The 15,586-nt window shown below is 34.6% G+C and overlaps 2 protein-coding genes across 2 annotated transcripts in view; both read right to left on the minus strand.

Annotated features, from left to right (window-relative positions):
* Positions 1 to 11,352, minus strand: part of LOC134280953 (cation-dependent mannose-6-phosphate receptor-like) — a 47,414-nt gene extending 36,062 nt beyond the window's left edge. Inside the window, exon 1 of the mRNA XM_062763417.1 lies at positions 11,334 to 11,352. The gene's annotated coding sequence lies outside the window, so the exon portion shown is untranslated. The remainder of the gene's footprint in view (positions 1 to 11,333) is intronic.
* On the minus strand, positions 1,905 to 11,428 carry LOC134280977 (cation-dependent mannose-6-phosphate receptor-like). Its single transcript, XM_062763427.1, has 5 exons — positions 11,365 to 11,428; positions 7,376 to 7,543; positions 3,857 to 4,026; positions 2,918 to 3,030; positions 1,905 to 2,433 (listed from the first exon to the last, which is right to left on the minus strand). The coding sequence occupies exons 2-5, from the start codon at positions 7,513 to 7,515 to the stop codon at positions 2,302 to 2,304; spliced, it is 555 nt and encodes a 184-aa protein (XP_062619411.1). The 5' UTR covers positions 7,516 to 7,543; positions 11,365 to 11,428; the 3' UTR covers positions 1,905 to 2,301.
* Between the last annotated feature and the right edge of the window lie 4,158 nt (positions 11,429 to 15,586).

Raw genomic sequence — 15,586 nt, forward strand, 5'->3', positions numbered from 1 at the left:
TAATCTCATGACTGCATTATGTTGTCAATTGAAAAACACAAGAACTTCCCTTTTTTAGGTCACCTGAGTAACTCAGGTGACCTATTGCTATCCGTTTTCGTCCGTCGTCGTGCGTCGTGTGTCGTGTGTTAACATTTGAACATTTTCAGCTTCTTCTCTAAAACCACTGAACCAATTTCAACCAAATTTGGTATAGAGCATCTATGGGTGAAGGGAATCAAAAATTGTGAATTTCATGGTCCCTGCCCCCCCCCCGGGGCCTGAGGGGTGGGGCCAAAACCACAAAAATTATTGCAATCTTTAAAAAATCTACTTCTTTACTCCTGGACATCAAGCAGGCAAACTGTTGGCATGAATGTAATGAGCATTGAGTCCTCTACCAAAATTGTGAAATTCATGGCCCCAGGATCAGGGGTTCTAGTGCTAGGGCGGGGCTATATAGATTATATAGTGAAAATGCATTATTTCTTTAAAAATCTTATTCTCTGCTACTGGGTATTGAATAAGCTAACTAAGAACATAGTAATGAGGAGCAAGAGTGCCTCTTTCAGATTTGTGAATTTCATGGCCCCAGGGTCAGGAGTTCTGGTGTTAGGGCGGGGCTCTATAGATTATATAGTGAAAATGCATTTAATCTTTGAAAATCCTCTTCTCTGCTTCTGGGTATTAAATAAACTAACTAAGCACATAGTTATGATGAGCAAGAGTGCATTTTCCAAAATTGTGAATTTTATGGCCCCAGGGTCAGGGGTTCTGGTGTTAGGGTGGAGCTCTATTGATAATATAGTGAAAATACATTTATTCTTTGAAAATCTTCTTTTCAGCTTCTGAGTATTAAATAAACTAACTAAGCACACAGTAATGAGCAAGAGTGCCTCTTCCAGATTTATGAATTTTATGGCCCTATTGATTATATAGTGAAAATGCATTAATTCTTTGAAAATCTTCTTCTCTTCTTCTGGGTAATAAATAAACTAACTAAGTAGATAGTAATAATGAGCAAGAGGATTCTGGTGTTAGGGTGTGGGCTCTATATATATGAAAATGCATTTAATCTTTGAAAATGCATTTAGGGTGGGGCTCTATTGATAATATAGTGAAAATACATTTATTCTTAAGCACACAGTAATGAAAAGGTTCTGGTGTTAGGGTTGGGCTCTATTGATTATATAGTGAAAATGCATTTATTCTTTGAAAATCTTCTTCTCAGCTTCTGAGTATCAAATAAACTAACTAAGCACACAGTAATGATAAGCAAGAGTGCCTTTTCCAAAATTGTGAATTTTATGGCCCCAGGGTCAGGGGTTCTGGAGTTAGGGTGGGGCTCTATTGATTATAGTAAAAATATAATAATTCTTTGAAAATATTTTCTTTTGCTTCTGGGTTTATGCCAATGATCCAAGTATATATATTTATGCTGAAGAAAGGTGCATCTAGCAAAGTGTTTTTTTAATGCCCCTGGGTCGGGGGTGGGGATGGGTGGTTACATAGTCTGAAAATAAATTAATGCTTTGAAATCTGCTCTTTGGTATTAATAAACTATTTTATGATAAAATTTAACTTGCAAAATTTTGAAATATGTGGCCCCTGGGTCAGTGGTTCCTTTGGGGTGAGGTGCACAACTTGGTATTAAGTGGAAGTGCATTTTCTCTTTGTTACTCTGATCTACCTCTGGGTATTAAGTAAATAGAGTAAGCATGCTAAGTTAATAATTATGATAAACAATGGTGCCTCTTTCAAAATTGTGAATTGTGAATTTCATGGCCCCTGGTTTAAAACACGAACCAAATTTAATTGATTGAAAGTTGTTACACAATACTCAGGTGACCTGTAAGGCCCGTGGGCCTCTTGTTTTAGTTTGTGGGTTAGACACTGTGTTTTGAGTAAAAAAAATAATAATTCACTATGAAAGCATATATTTGTTTGTTTATTCAGGAAATGGCACATAAAACATAAGATTGGCACATAAAAAACATGAGTTCATTTTTTTTCTTAGAATGAAAGACAAACACATTAAACGAGATTCTAAAAGAACATATAAATTATAAAATGATAATTATAAAAAAAGATTATGAATAAATACAAATAAATACAAATTCAGCAGCATAGTTTTTTCTTATTCAAATTCAATATGATTCTCCACAAACATTTGAAATCGTGGTACAAGAGTATTGTTGATTGCTGTTCGAGTCTGACACCATATTGTGGGAATTTTTTTTCGGCAATATTGTTTATAGAAAAAAATATGAATGGCTTCCAAGAACTAAGCTATAAGTGGTGTTCAAGTACTGTCCATATTCATCATATGTTGTAAATTGTTATGGAATCCATGTCATGTTCTTTGGGGCACACCACGCTGGTTTTCATCTCAAATAAATAGAAACAATCCTGAGTTTTGTTGTTCTCTTCCTCTAAAACAATCAGATCCTCCTCCTAAAAAACAAATAAAGGCAGCTTATAAATTTGTACATGACAATGGTGGGGAACACTAAAAAATTGTTTAGACATAACATATTTTTATTATGTTCAACCTATGCTTTAACACTGAGAAAGTAACAGGGAACAGGAATAGTTAAAGTAAAATGAGCTGAATTTTTGAGCAATTTATCTTGCTATTAAAATTTGCTATTATGATAAATTTATATGTTAATTAAACTTTTATGATTAAATAGATTAAAACATGCATAAAATAGTTTGAGAGGAAAGACTTCTGTACAATCTGATAAACATTGTATTGTATTGTATTGTATAAGAAATCAAATATTGTACAGGATAATGTAATTTTGCCTTCAATCAAAGCTTACATGTATCTATAGTTCTTCCATTAATTACAATTTTGCAACAAAAAATGGCCGACATTAAGATACATCCCAAATTGCTTTTAGCATAAATTGTTGGCTGGAAAGAGTAGTCTTACCCCTACACGAACATTACGATCACATTTTAACAAGACGCGCCCCCTACGAGGCTCGGAATTACAGTGTGAATGATACCTCTCCCCATCCAGGTACTCCAAGATCATCCAATCACCTAAAGTAAACAAAGCATCTCTATTTAATCTCCATGCATCCATTGTAGACTTGTTTTAAAACTTAAGTGAATGTTATGATTATATGAAATACTAGTATGCAAGCAGATATGGCATCTGCAATATTATTTTTTTTCAACAATTTAAACAAATCTGTATTTGCTCAGCTTGAGGATGATTTCATCTTATTATTAAAACACAAAGCCCTCCTCATCTTGAGTAGAAGAATAAACATTTTTTAAATCTGCACAGTGCAGTCTCGTACTAGTAAGAATTTGATTCTCTATTTTATCCCCATCCTATCCCATGGGGGGGGGGGGGGCAATGCTTTTAAATAAATCTTTCATCTGCATTTCCTTAGAATGTTTATACATAAATATCACAAATCATGGTCCTGCTGTCCTTGAAGACAAAATTCTACAATATTGCCCTTCATGTATTCCCATGTTAAAGTTGATCCCTTGTGGTCCCATCTCATTTCTGGCAGCCAGGACTTCATTACACTATGTTAAGAAGCTTCCACATAACTTAATAAGAGCAATATCTTATAATGCCATCACCTAATTTTCACTATTTATCTCCCTTTTCAAAGAGGAGGTGCCCTTTCATTTTTAAAACAAACTTGAAAACCTGTCTACTGAAGAATGCTTTGAAGGAAGTTTTTTTGATACTGGGTCAGCTAGTGGTTCTGGAGAAAATGAAACTGTGAAAAGTTTACAACGTCAGCAATAACAATTTTGATCAGAAAAGCTCACCTTTAAGCCTTTGGCCTAATATATGTGTGATATAAAAAGGTTTTTTTTTTTTTTTTTTTTTTTAAAAACGTACTTCCTGATATGATTGTTGCGTTTGTATATTTTCCTATTTTATGAAACCATTTTGTGTCCGTGGCTTGTTGTAAGAGCCCATATGTTTCACCACCGGGTAATGTATTTAAAGCTTCAGTACACACACCGAAGAAATATTCATATTCTTGTGATGCATCTTTGCCACTGAAGCTGTTAAAATAGAAAGAACATGCATATAAACTAATTAATAATCTACTAGGACCCCTGAAAAGAAAAGAAAAAAAATACATCTTGATCAAATTGAATTGAAATTATTCTTAAATTGTTACATATTAAACAACAAGGGTCTTATTGGTCACATGAGAAGGATACAATTCAGCAAAGGAGCCATAGCATATGGTCAATAGGGTGAGTACACTGTAATATGCATCAAACACCCTTGTACTTGAAGTTTAAGCAAAATTGTACAGGTCTGAAAATTATTAAAATGGAGCTTAACATGTATTTTGTGTACAACTTGGTTAATTTGTGTCCAATAAATGGTTAATTTGTGTCCAATGCATGGTTAATTTGTGTCAAATGCATTTTGTGTCCGATGCTTTGTTGTTTGAGTCTGATGCATGGTTATTTGTTGTTTGAGTCTGATGCATGGTTATTTGTGTCCCATGCATAATATTTACATTTCCAATGTCTTTGTCCGAGATAAAATTACAAATAGTTAATGTACTTGATTTCTACATAAATGTACTAGTTCATCAATAGGCGAGGTTAAAAAAATCACGTGCAGGGCAGGACAAATAGCCAGACAAAAGCAGGGCTTGTAGCACGTGGTTTGGTGGAATCAAAAGCATGTAAATATAAGGAATAACTGTCAAATTTTTCTATTTCATAACGATGATCAATCGATTGGCATGCTTGATAATTTTATGCATAAACACCTTCGGCGTTTAAGCAAATTATCACGCTGGCCAATCGAGTGATCACATCATGAAATCGAAAAATAAGACTGTTATTCCTTAATTAAAATAATCAAAATGTAAAACAAGAGGCCTATGGGCCACATCACTCACCTGAGTAACTTTTGTGATGCAGTTCTTTACCAGATTTCCCCTCTTCTTATATCTATTGTGGCCCCTGCCCCCCCTTTCCTGGCCCACTGGTTCTTGTGAAGAAGATTTTTCCAATATGTTTCTTTATAAACATCGGATTCCCTATTGTGGCCCCGCTCTACCCCGGGGGTCATGATTTTAACAATTTAAAATTAACAATACCCCAGGATGATTTCATATATGTTTCAGCTATCCTCGCTCACTGGTTCTTAAGAAGAAGATTTTTAAAGATTATTCCTATGTATTTCTATGAAAACTTGGATTTCCTATTGTGTCCCCGCACTACCCTGGGGGTCAGGATTTTTAACAATTAAGATTCTACACTACCCCAGGATGCTTCCATATTATTTTCAGCTTTACTGGCCCACTGGTTCTTGAGAAGAAGATTTTTAATGATTTTTCCTATATATTTCCATGTAAAACTTGGATTTCCTATTGTGGCCCCGCCCTACCCCCAGGGGTCATGATTTTTTACAATTTAAGTTCTTCACTACCCCAGAATGCTTCCATCTTATTTTCAGCTTTACTGGCCCTCTGGTTCTTGAGAAGAAGATTTTGAAAGATTTTTCCTATATATTTCTATGTAAAACTTGGATTTCCTATTGTCGCCACGCCCTAACCCTAAGGGGTCATGATTTTTATAATTTAAAGATCGGCATTTATGGTAAAGCCACAGTGCCAAAAAATTAATTTGCAAAATATAAGGTGTGACAGAGGGACAGCTAGACAAACAAACAGACAGAAACCAGTTAAAGTGATCCCCAAGTGTTGCTGGGTGTTGCTAAAACGCGGAACGGAAAACGGAACGGAAAGCGAAACGGAACGGAAAACGGAACATATAATTTTATATTAAATCACTTAAGAAAATATACAGCTTACGTCATTTCTATCTGTTACAATCAAAACATTCAGTGATAGACAATGAAATGGGCGGGTACAATTCGACGCGGACGTTTGGAAAACATCGGATTGAAATTGCAGATCGAAATTCATTTTCAATCCACCTCAGTACGCTAGAAGGCACATTAAATTACTGATTGACCCAGAAGACAAATAATTTCAATTTTGGTACAGTTTGAATTTATTTTTTGTCCAATGTTTTAAAAGAATAAACATTTAAGGGACAAATATTTTTTGTTGGGGGGGGGGGTGAACGATTTTTAAATAAAGTTGTCCAACAGTTTTCAGTGAGAATAAGTGAGAATAAAACTCATGCACTCTTATAATCCTAGAAATAATATATGTCATGACCTGACTCAACAATTTTTACGCCCCCCCCCCCCCCCCCCTCCTAGAATCAAATATCTCCTGAAAAATAATCTTTGTCTTGTATGTATGATCTTTCGCGTTCTTAAGATTATATGCTAAAACTCATATTAATGTGAACTTCAAACAATATGTATTTGGGAGTTGAAATAGTTGATTTTTAGATCATACATTCACTCTTTGCTTTGAAAACAGCTCAGGTGGATTGAAAATAAATTTCGATCTGCAATTTCAATCCGATGTTTTCCAAACGTCCGCGTCGAATTGTACTTGCCCATTTCGTTGTCTATCACTGAATGTTTTTATTGTAACAGATAGAAATGACGTAAGCTGTATATTTCCAATTTTGCCAGTTAATGTTCCGCAGTCTTAAAATAAACAATTTTTATTATAAACGATATATTTTATTCATATTAAATCTCCTATTATTAAAAACAGGTTGTTAAGTAATGTTCGGTCTCTTTTTCACGAAAATCGCTGACATAGCAGTCACGCGTAGAATCGAATATGAAAGTGGGGGGGGGGGAACTTACTTGAAAAGAGTTTGATATCAAATATCCCTCCCCTTTCCAGGCATAATGTTTTTCTTACTTTAGAAATGTTTATTGAAACCTCCACAATTTGTTAATCAAAGTAGTAAGAAAGTGTATAAAAATATTGAATAACATTGGAGTGGGAATTGATTCCCCCTCCCGAATCATATATTTGTGGGATTTTTTTCGCTTGTAAAATTCTTTTCAGATAAGTTTATCCCCCCCCACACACACACACACTGACAAATTTAATTCTATGTCACTGCCACGTCAGTAAATTTCACGAATGAATGTTATGGAGATAACCGCATGCTCCTTGTCATGATCGGGAAAAACGGGAAAATCCGTCGTCATTTCAGTGTATAAAAAAATAAACTAACAATAAGTATGAAAAACGTCAGTCAGCATTTGACTCAATGATAAATTTTATTTGCTGACATGGTGATTGTTTCGAACATAGAACTTACGAGATGATGTCTTTAGTTAAACGAGACTGCAGATATTCTTGTTTTATCAACTTGTTTGTCAATAAAAAAGGGTGAACATGAATAAATCAACTTATTTTGTTTTCCGTTCCGCGTTTTAGCAACACCCAGTGTTGCTCTACCCTACAGGCAAAACAAAAATGATTTTGTTCCTTAAACTACTTACGTTTTTCCCACTAGTGGTTGTATGCGTTTCTGCAGATCTCGGTCTGTTTTGTGTACGGGAAATTTACAGTCCGAGAGTGAGACATCGACCAAATGGACAGTAATCATCAACAAAATCCATACACAGTCTGTGATGGCCATGTTCCTCTGTGTACTTCTATTCTACCTCCTAAAACAATAAATTTTAAACATGGGCCACATCGCTCACCTAAGAAGCTTTTACCATGCTATCCTTAACTAGATTTCACCCTTGTAATACCTATTGTACCCCCATCGTACCCCACGGGTCATAATATGTCTTGAGAAATGAGTAAAAAATAAATTATTAATAAATTATTAAAACAATGAAATACAGAATTTGATGAGTAAAAGATGATATAAACCAATTAATTTTTTAACAAATATATATATATATTTAACTTTTAGAATTGAGAAATGTGTTGTTTTTTTTTTTAGAGCAGGGGATTTCCTCGCTTTGTACGCCTCCATTCTTTCTACACATTCCCAGGATGCTTCCACATGAATTTCAGGTTTTCTGGCCAAGTAATTCTTAAAAAGAAAAATTGAAAGTTTTCCCCTATATATTTCTATGTAAAACTTGATTCCCCATTGTGGCCCTGTCCAACCCCCGGGGGGCCATGATTTGAACAATTTAGAATCTACACTACCCCAGGATGCTTCCACATAAGTTTCAACAATTCTGGCCCATTGGTTCTTGAGAAGAAGATTTTTAATTTTTTTTTTTTTTTAGATATTTCTATGTAAAACTTTGATTCCCAATTACGGCCCTGTCTAGCCCCCGGGGGTCATGATTTGAAAAATTTAGTATTAATACACTACCCCAGGATATCGATGCTTCCACATAAGTTTCAGCTTTTTTGGCCAAGTGGTTCTTGAGAAGAAGATTTTTGAATGACCCCATCCTATTTTTGTCTTTTCTTGATCATCTCCCCTTGTGAAAGGACCTGGCCCTTCATTTTAAGAATTTATATTCCCCTTAACTTAAGGATGCTTTGTGTCAAGTTTGGTGAAAATTGGCCTCGTGGTTCTTGAAAAGTTCTTGAAAATGTGAAAAGTTTACTACCGGACGGACAGTTAGACGAACGGACGACGGACAAAATGTGATCAGAAAAGCTCACTTGAGCCTTCGGCTCAGATGAGCTAAAAACATTAAACAAGAGGCCTGTGGGCCACAACACTTACCTGAGTCACTAAGTGACCCTTCCGTTTTCCCCTATCAATTCCTATGGAAAATGAGATGACAAATTGTGGCCCCATCCTACTTCCCAGGTGTCATGATTTGAATAAATCTGAATCTACATTACCGGAGAATGCTTTCATATAAATATGAAATGATATCAGTGATATTCTAGAGAAGATTTTCAAAGATTTTTCCCTATATATTCCCAGATAATACATTAATTATCAGTGGTGGTCTAACAAAACCCCAAGGGGAGGAGGATTTGCCCACATATGAATGTCCCCTTTGTCAGGAAGCTTTCACACAAGCTCATCATTTCTGCCATAATGGTTCTTGAATTTCTTCAAACATGTTAAATAACTCCTTAATAAAATTCCTTAATTATCTTTCCTTGTAAAAGAATGCGACCCTTCAATTAAAAAAAAAATCTGACATTCGAATTATGTGAGGATACTATGCAACAATTTAGCTGAAATTGGCCAAGTGATTCAGGAGAAGAAGAAAATATGAAAAAAATTACAACAATCGAAACTCTAACAACAATGAAGACAAATTTTGTTTAAGAAAGCTTGTTTGAGCCTCAGCTCCATAGGCGCTTGGGTCAAGGATACTGTATTTTTTCTATATAATGTATTGTCGGGGAAATTCGAACTATACTCGTAACATTTTTTTTCAGTGTGCAGTGTTAATTTTTAGTTTTTTGTAAACCTTTCTGCTTCATATACACTAGAATGTCACGGAAAATCGATTTTATGCAGGCTTTAGAAATGACATATCCCACTGTATACTAAAAAGAAAGTTTCTTTTTAGTGTACAGTGGGATATGTCATTTCTAAAGCCTGCATAAAATCGATTTTCCGTGACATCCTAGTGTATATGAAGCAGAAAGGTTTACAAAAAACTAAAAATTAACACTGCACACTGAAAAAAAATGTTACGAGTATAGTTCGAATTTCCCCGACAATACATTATATAGAAAAAATACAGTATCCTTGACCCAAGCGCCTATGCTCAGCTCAGGCAAGCTTCAAAGGTAAATATTTACATTTGCTGATGTAATTTCTGATATAACAATGCTAATAAAATTGAAATTCAATTTTCAATGACATGAAGTTGGTCACATGATCAGATTTTCTTGAGTATGGAAAGCAGGCTGCACGAGCCATTTGAAAACTTCCGATTGTGATGTTGAATGACGTCGCAGAAACGTTAAGTTGCATTTCCAAAGCAAAGTCTATATTTCTTTGTAACACAACTAAAAAAGTAAAATATAAATATAAGAAATAAAATTATTATTTTTAGAGTTTTATTTGGTATGACATGAAGTCGATACGTGATCAAATTTACTATAAGAATTTGATTAAGTGACCCACTTCATGTCATACCCAAATGAAACTCTAAAAATGATATTTTATTTCTTAATTGGAGACAGGAGAGCTATAAATTTTTAGCAGTGAGGTATCTTTTTCGTGTCAGCACCTACTGCAACACAGGACCTCGCTTTATGACACAGAACCCCGCAGGGCTGGGTATTGGCAAGTAATTTCGTATTGCGATATATTGCGATATTTTTAACTGTATTGCGATATGTATTGCAATATTTTCAATGTAATTCAAATGGCATTTTCTTACTATATTTCCTTTAATTTAAGTGCAGAATGTACATAACCATGATAAGTAACCAACACGAAAAAAAATCTTGTTGATTTCATTTAAGTTATGCTCTGAAATGGTCCCACAAAATAACTTCTGCCTTACTGTTTGGCTTATATACAAACGTTCATTTTTATATTTAATGACAAAATTCCTTAATGTAAGCATATTGCTAATATATCGATATTACAAAATCGTATTGCAATACGAAATTTTTTGTCATTGTATCACAATATATTGAAATATCGATATTATTGCCCAACCCTAGAACCCAGTTTTATACAGTCTCATCTGGACATGTCTCTGTATCCCACAGTTGGATTCAAACCCTTGAAGTAAGGATCAACTCCTTACTTCATGACTCTAGAGCAGACGCTCTTACCACTGCCCAAGCGGGCGACTTTTCCATTTGTAAGAAGTCTTATACAACTTTTTTTCCCACATTTACCAAGTCTCATTTACCGTATGAGTGGAAATTTTATTGAGATGCAAATTTAGTGATTTGTCCTTTAAAATTGGTATTCTATTTTATGTGAGAAGTACTAAAAGCTTACGAAAGAAGCAATTATCCAAAAAATGCAATTAATTTTTAGCGATGCATGTATCGGAAATCGACCCAAGAATGCACAGGGGCGTAGCAACGGGGAGAGGGGGGGAGGGGGCCCCCACTTTTTTACCCAACGTTACTTATACTATAGGAAATGTTAATTGAAAGCTTGCTTGCCCCCCCCCCCCCCCCCCCCCCTTTCGACTTTGGGCAACTTTTTCCTTTTTTTTTTTTGCATGTCAACTTTTTCAGGTAAGTATTTTTTTTCCTTTGGCTGGCCCCCACACTTTCAAAAACGATGCTACGCCACTAAGTGCCAAAGTGATGTTTTCCACCTCGCTAATGTAGGATATTAGAATAGTGTCATCATCTTGAGAAAAGAATAATGCATCCAAATATAGAATAGAAGTTTTTACTACATATATCAACAGTTTTACAAAATTATCCCGGAAGTAAATCCAATCAAACCCTTAATTAATTCACATGTTGATGATCTTGCAGGTGTGAACCTGACAGCTCTGTAACTTATAGTCTCTCTGTTTTCCTTTGATCTCTTACTGTATTAAATGTTTCTGACAGATAACGTTACCTTCTTTGTATTTTCTCTCTCAAAATGTTGAGATACTTGGCACTCAACAGTAACACGTCAAACAGGAAGCAGGAAGTGTAAACAATAACAATGAATTCCGACCCGATTGGTTTTTTTTCTTAATGGAAAGGTTTTCGAGAAATGTTTTATAAAGATAATAAAATATTAGAAAAATTCTTTTCTATGAAAAGTTGATAAATAAGAGCAATTTTTAATTAACAAGTTTTGTATAAGTACTCATCGGCTTCGGAAGCATATTGAAAGGGGGTGGGTGGGGCGGTAACGGGACGGTATGTCTAAGTGAAAGAAAAAAATTCAAACCAACCAAAAAAATCAAAGTACTCAGAAGTACAGAGAGCCGGGCTCATTTACAGAGTAGAATGGATTTCTTACATGAATCACGTTTATATTCTGATGAAAAAAATATTTTACAACTATCAATATAAATGATAACTTATTAAGACACTGACAGTGAGTTTTTCAATCCTAATACCACGGGTCCGACTTTGTCAGAATCAGAATTAATCTGGTACCGCAGCTGAATGTAAACAAACAGGCCAGTCTGGTTCCCTCTCCTGCTTTACCTCGTATGTGTAGAGAACTACGGTAACACTGATTATCAAAAATCCTTACGCTAATGAACTATGTTCTTTGACTTATGAAGTTTTCAAAGTCATTACTGCTAAAACTTCGTTTTATTTTTGTTGCTTTATTTAGCGTTTGTATTATCTCAAAAGCGGTTGAGAGTAAGAACTATATTTTTGCACGTAACTTTAAAATGGCGACTATGGGGTCAACATCCTGCCTTGAACAGGATCACATAAGCCGGCAATTGCTCTCTGAGCAATAAGCCCGGCTAAAAATGGAAAATATGCCCATTGTCCCTATACTAAATCATATTTCGTGGAGGGGGGGTAGGATCTAACTTTTTTCAGTACCATTTTTTTCTCTCCAAACACTACCACTTACGCTTTCTTGACCTAAACTGTAACGTGCCTGTTTAAAGGGGGCTCTACACTTACTGGCGGATCAAGAGGGGGGGGGGTCGGGGTTGAAACCACCCCTTTATTTTGTAAAGAGAGAGAGAGAGATTTCTGTAATATAGATTTTTAAATGTCTAATAATTCTATAAAATGAAAAATCTCTGTCCATTCTGCTCGCTAGATCTGTAGATTTTCGCGTATACTTGATTTCCGCCACGTACCTATCCAATCCCGGCTAAGGGCTCCGACCAATCACAAGTAACACGCAAAAAAAAAAAATATGGCGCACTGTAGCTTTACAATTTTTGGACCATCTTCAGAAGTAATAACTTTTAGAAGTATGCATAAAATATTTCTAATCAATGAAGAGAAAGGTTTAAAATGTTCTCTTAGTATGCAGATGGAGGGGGCTCGATCACTTTTTCTGAGAATAATCTTTTCCTGTAGTTTTATTCAATATCTTGATTTGGAAGCTAGCTCCCTCCACAATTTTTGTGCCAGAAATTACGCAAATTCAAGCATTAATTGAATGTATATATTTTTTTTTGGGCAAAAAAAAATGTGGGGGAGAGCTAAGCTCCCACCCCAACCCACCCCTATGGTATTCCGTTCCTCAAAATTCAAACAAATTTCAAGGAAATGGAAAGAAAACATTTTCTGCTGATAGTTATGTATTTTCCAATTCAAAGATCAACAAACAGATCTTGGAAATAAAAATCATAGGTATCCAGGCTTTTGAAGAAAGTGAACAATTTTTATACATATAATGTACTTAAGTTTCTTCTATTTACTTCGATCTTTAAAAATACAGTGCATAGTGTATGAAAATTTGCATGCGCGGATCTAGAGGGGGGGGGGGGGGTCGGGGGGGTCAGGACCCCCCCTGGAATTTACCAGTTAAAAAAATGTATATACTAAAACAAGGAAAAAGTAACCATGGACCCCCCTGGAAAACGCAGACCTCCCCTGGTAAACACGAATATGTGTAAAATGGGTATGAAAAGTTTAAAGATTTGAGGCAATAGAAGTAAAAACTACCCCCCCCCCCCACGAAATAGGTTTTTGACGTTTGGACGAGTTTACCTTTTTTTTTTTTGCTTGTCAAGAAATTTCTGGGATAGGATTTTTTTTTTGACAGAGGTGTACCCCCCCGGAAAAAATTTCTGGATCCGCGCCTGATTTGCCTATCATTTCAAAACACTATACATATAAATAACTTTTAATTTCATTTCATGTTAATAAACTTTAGTATCTATGGTTATATCAAAAGTATGGAATTCCATATACGACAGCAGTAAGCAGTGAGCAGTTGGCAGTAAGCTGTTGAATGTCGTTTATAGGATTTAAGAACAGAATATAGTCATTTTATTTTATTTGTTACCTTATTAGCAATTGGTTTTTAATCTTTAACATCCTCCCAGAGACAAAAAGCCTTTGGAGAATAAAGACTTAATAAGGATTTGTTGCTGTTTCGCAGGCGAGATATTGCGAAAAATAAATTTTCTGTTTATTCTTTAAGTTAAAATTTTTCTCAGATTAAAGATTTATATCTCTGTTTTTTACAAATAAGTTATGGTTTACATGTACACAGATCTAGAGAAAGAGAGGGGGCGACTCCGCCCCTTTTGAATTTGTAAAAGAACATGTATTTAATGTAAAAACTAAACCAACTAAAAGTGACCTTGACCCCCATCCCCTGAAAACGTGGATCCGTGTTAAGTTGGTATGAAAAATTTCACATACCGGTGTTTTTTCTGGTCAAAATATTTCTGGGTTGGATTTTTTTTTTTTTTTTGCTAGGGTGACCCTCTTGGAAAAAAATCCTAGATCCGTGTCTGGTTATTTGAAAATTCACATAAATATCAATATAAATATGAAAATTTATTCAAATGTGTGTGTCAGTTGGCAGTAAGCAGCTGACAGTAGGCAGTAAGCTGTCAGAAGTTGGCAGTAAGCAGTTGGCTGTCGTATATGGCATTCCATACATAAGAACTTTAGTTTCATTTGATATATAATTTTAAAATATTTTTATGGGGTAAAATTTCAATTTTGAAAAGATCTTTCTGAGAACTTCAGAGAACCTTGAAGCACAATGAGGCATAAAATGAAAATTGTACACATGAAAAGATTTAATTTTCAAACTTCATTTTAAGACTTTTGAATTTATTGATAAGTTAAGAGGTATCCTTCCTGGCTGAGGAACGGAATACCTAAATTAAATAAACGATTTCAAGATATGTATTTTATTATTTAAAAAAAAAAAAAAAAAAAAAAAAAACTAAAAAGCGCCGTTTTGGTATTCACTGTCATAGAACAATTCTCAGTTAACCTTGGACTTTCAGGAAGGCGTGGTATTCTCGACGTTCCATACACTAGAGTAATTAGCGTGGCTGCGTCTGAAATATACACAGCCTTTCATTCACTATTGAAATATACATTCCGGCGAATGTCAACGATTGTATCAATGATCCAATTGAGAATCGTACCAATGTGATATCAATTATTCAAATCGGTGATATCAACTATTTAAAGGAGCGATATCCCCTATTCAATTTGAAATGTTATTTATGTCTCTGGTTATAACAGTGGAAGGTTATATTCATTTCGTGATACATGAAAAAAAAATAAAAACAATAAAAGTTAATAATGTCTCTGTTATAACCCCCGCTTGAAAAGTGTACAATTAAAGTTGCATAATTAGAATTGATTGATATGTTTTGATATTCAATCAAACCATATAAAACACAAGAAGATCACACGATTGAATAATATGTGGTGTTTTGTTGGTGACAAATTTGCAAACCTAAAATTTTTCGGAACTATATATATTGTGTTAATTCCATGAGATTGAGATCAGAAGGGTAGGCGGTACATTATTCTATTTAATTCAAGAAAATCGGAATTCATCATCCAAAATTTGTTAAAATGATCTTTTCAGTATTCTGTTTTACACAACAACAGCCACTGTATTTAGTATTTCATAAACATAGCTTTAAATTACATATAATTCTTTTTCTTTGATCCCTTTGTGGTAAACAATAAAATATGTTCTTATAATAAACAGATAAATGGACCGGGTTAGATCAACCAAAAATGGAACCTCGATCCCGAGCATATTTTTAAAAATTAATAAAACTATTTTTTAAAAAGTTGTAGGGGAAATAAAAATTTAAAAAATTAATGAACAAATAAAAATTCAACAGCATAATACGCTTTTCATTATTCAAATTTAATATGAT

The sequence above is a fragment of the Saccostrea cucullata genome, unplaced genomic scaffold (assembly GCF_032062105.1).
Source record: "Saccostrea cucullata isolate Sc308-1 unplaced genomic scaffold, CSIRO_AGI_Scuc_v1 ctg105, whole genome shotgun sequence".
NCBI lineage: Eukaryota > Metazoa > Mollusca > Bivalvia > Ostreida > Ostreidae > Saccostrea > Saccostrea cuccullata.

Bases quoted from the DNA above. Each gene is read 5' to 3' on its own strand.
- LOC134280977 (XM_062763427.1), bottom strand. From the start codon at position 7,515: ATGGCCATCACAGACTGTGTATGGATTTTGTTGATGATTACTGTCCAT. The intron at 3,031-3,856 runs GTACGTTTTTAA...TGTTTACTTTAG, and splicing joins CGCAACAATCATATCAGGAA to GTGATTGGATGATCTTGGAG. The intron at 2,434-2,917 runs GTAAGACTACTC...TTTGTTTTTTAG, and splicing joins ATCGTAATGTTCGTGTAGGG to GAGGAGGATCTGATTGTTTT.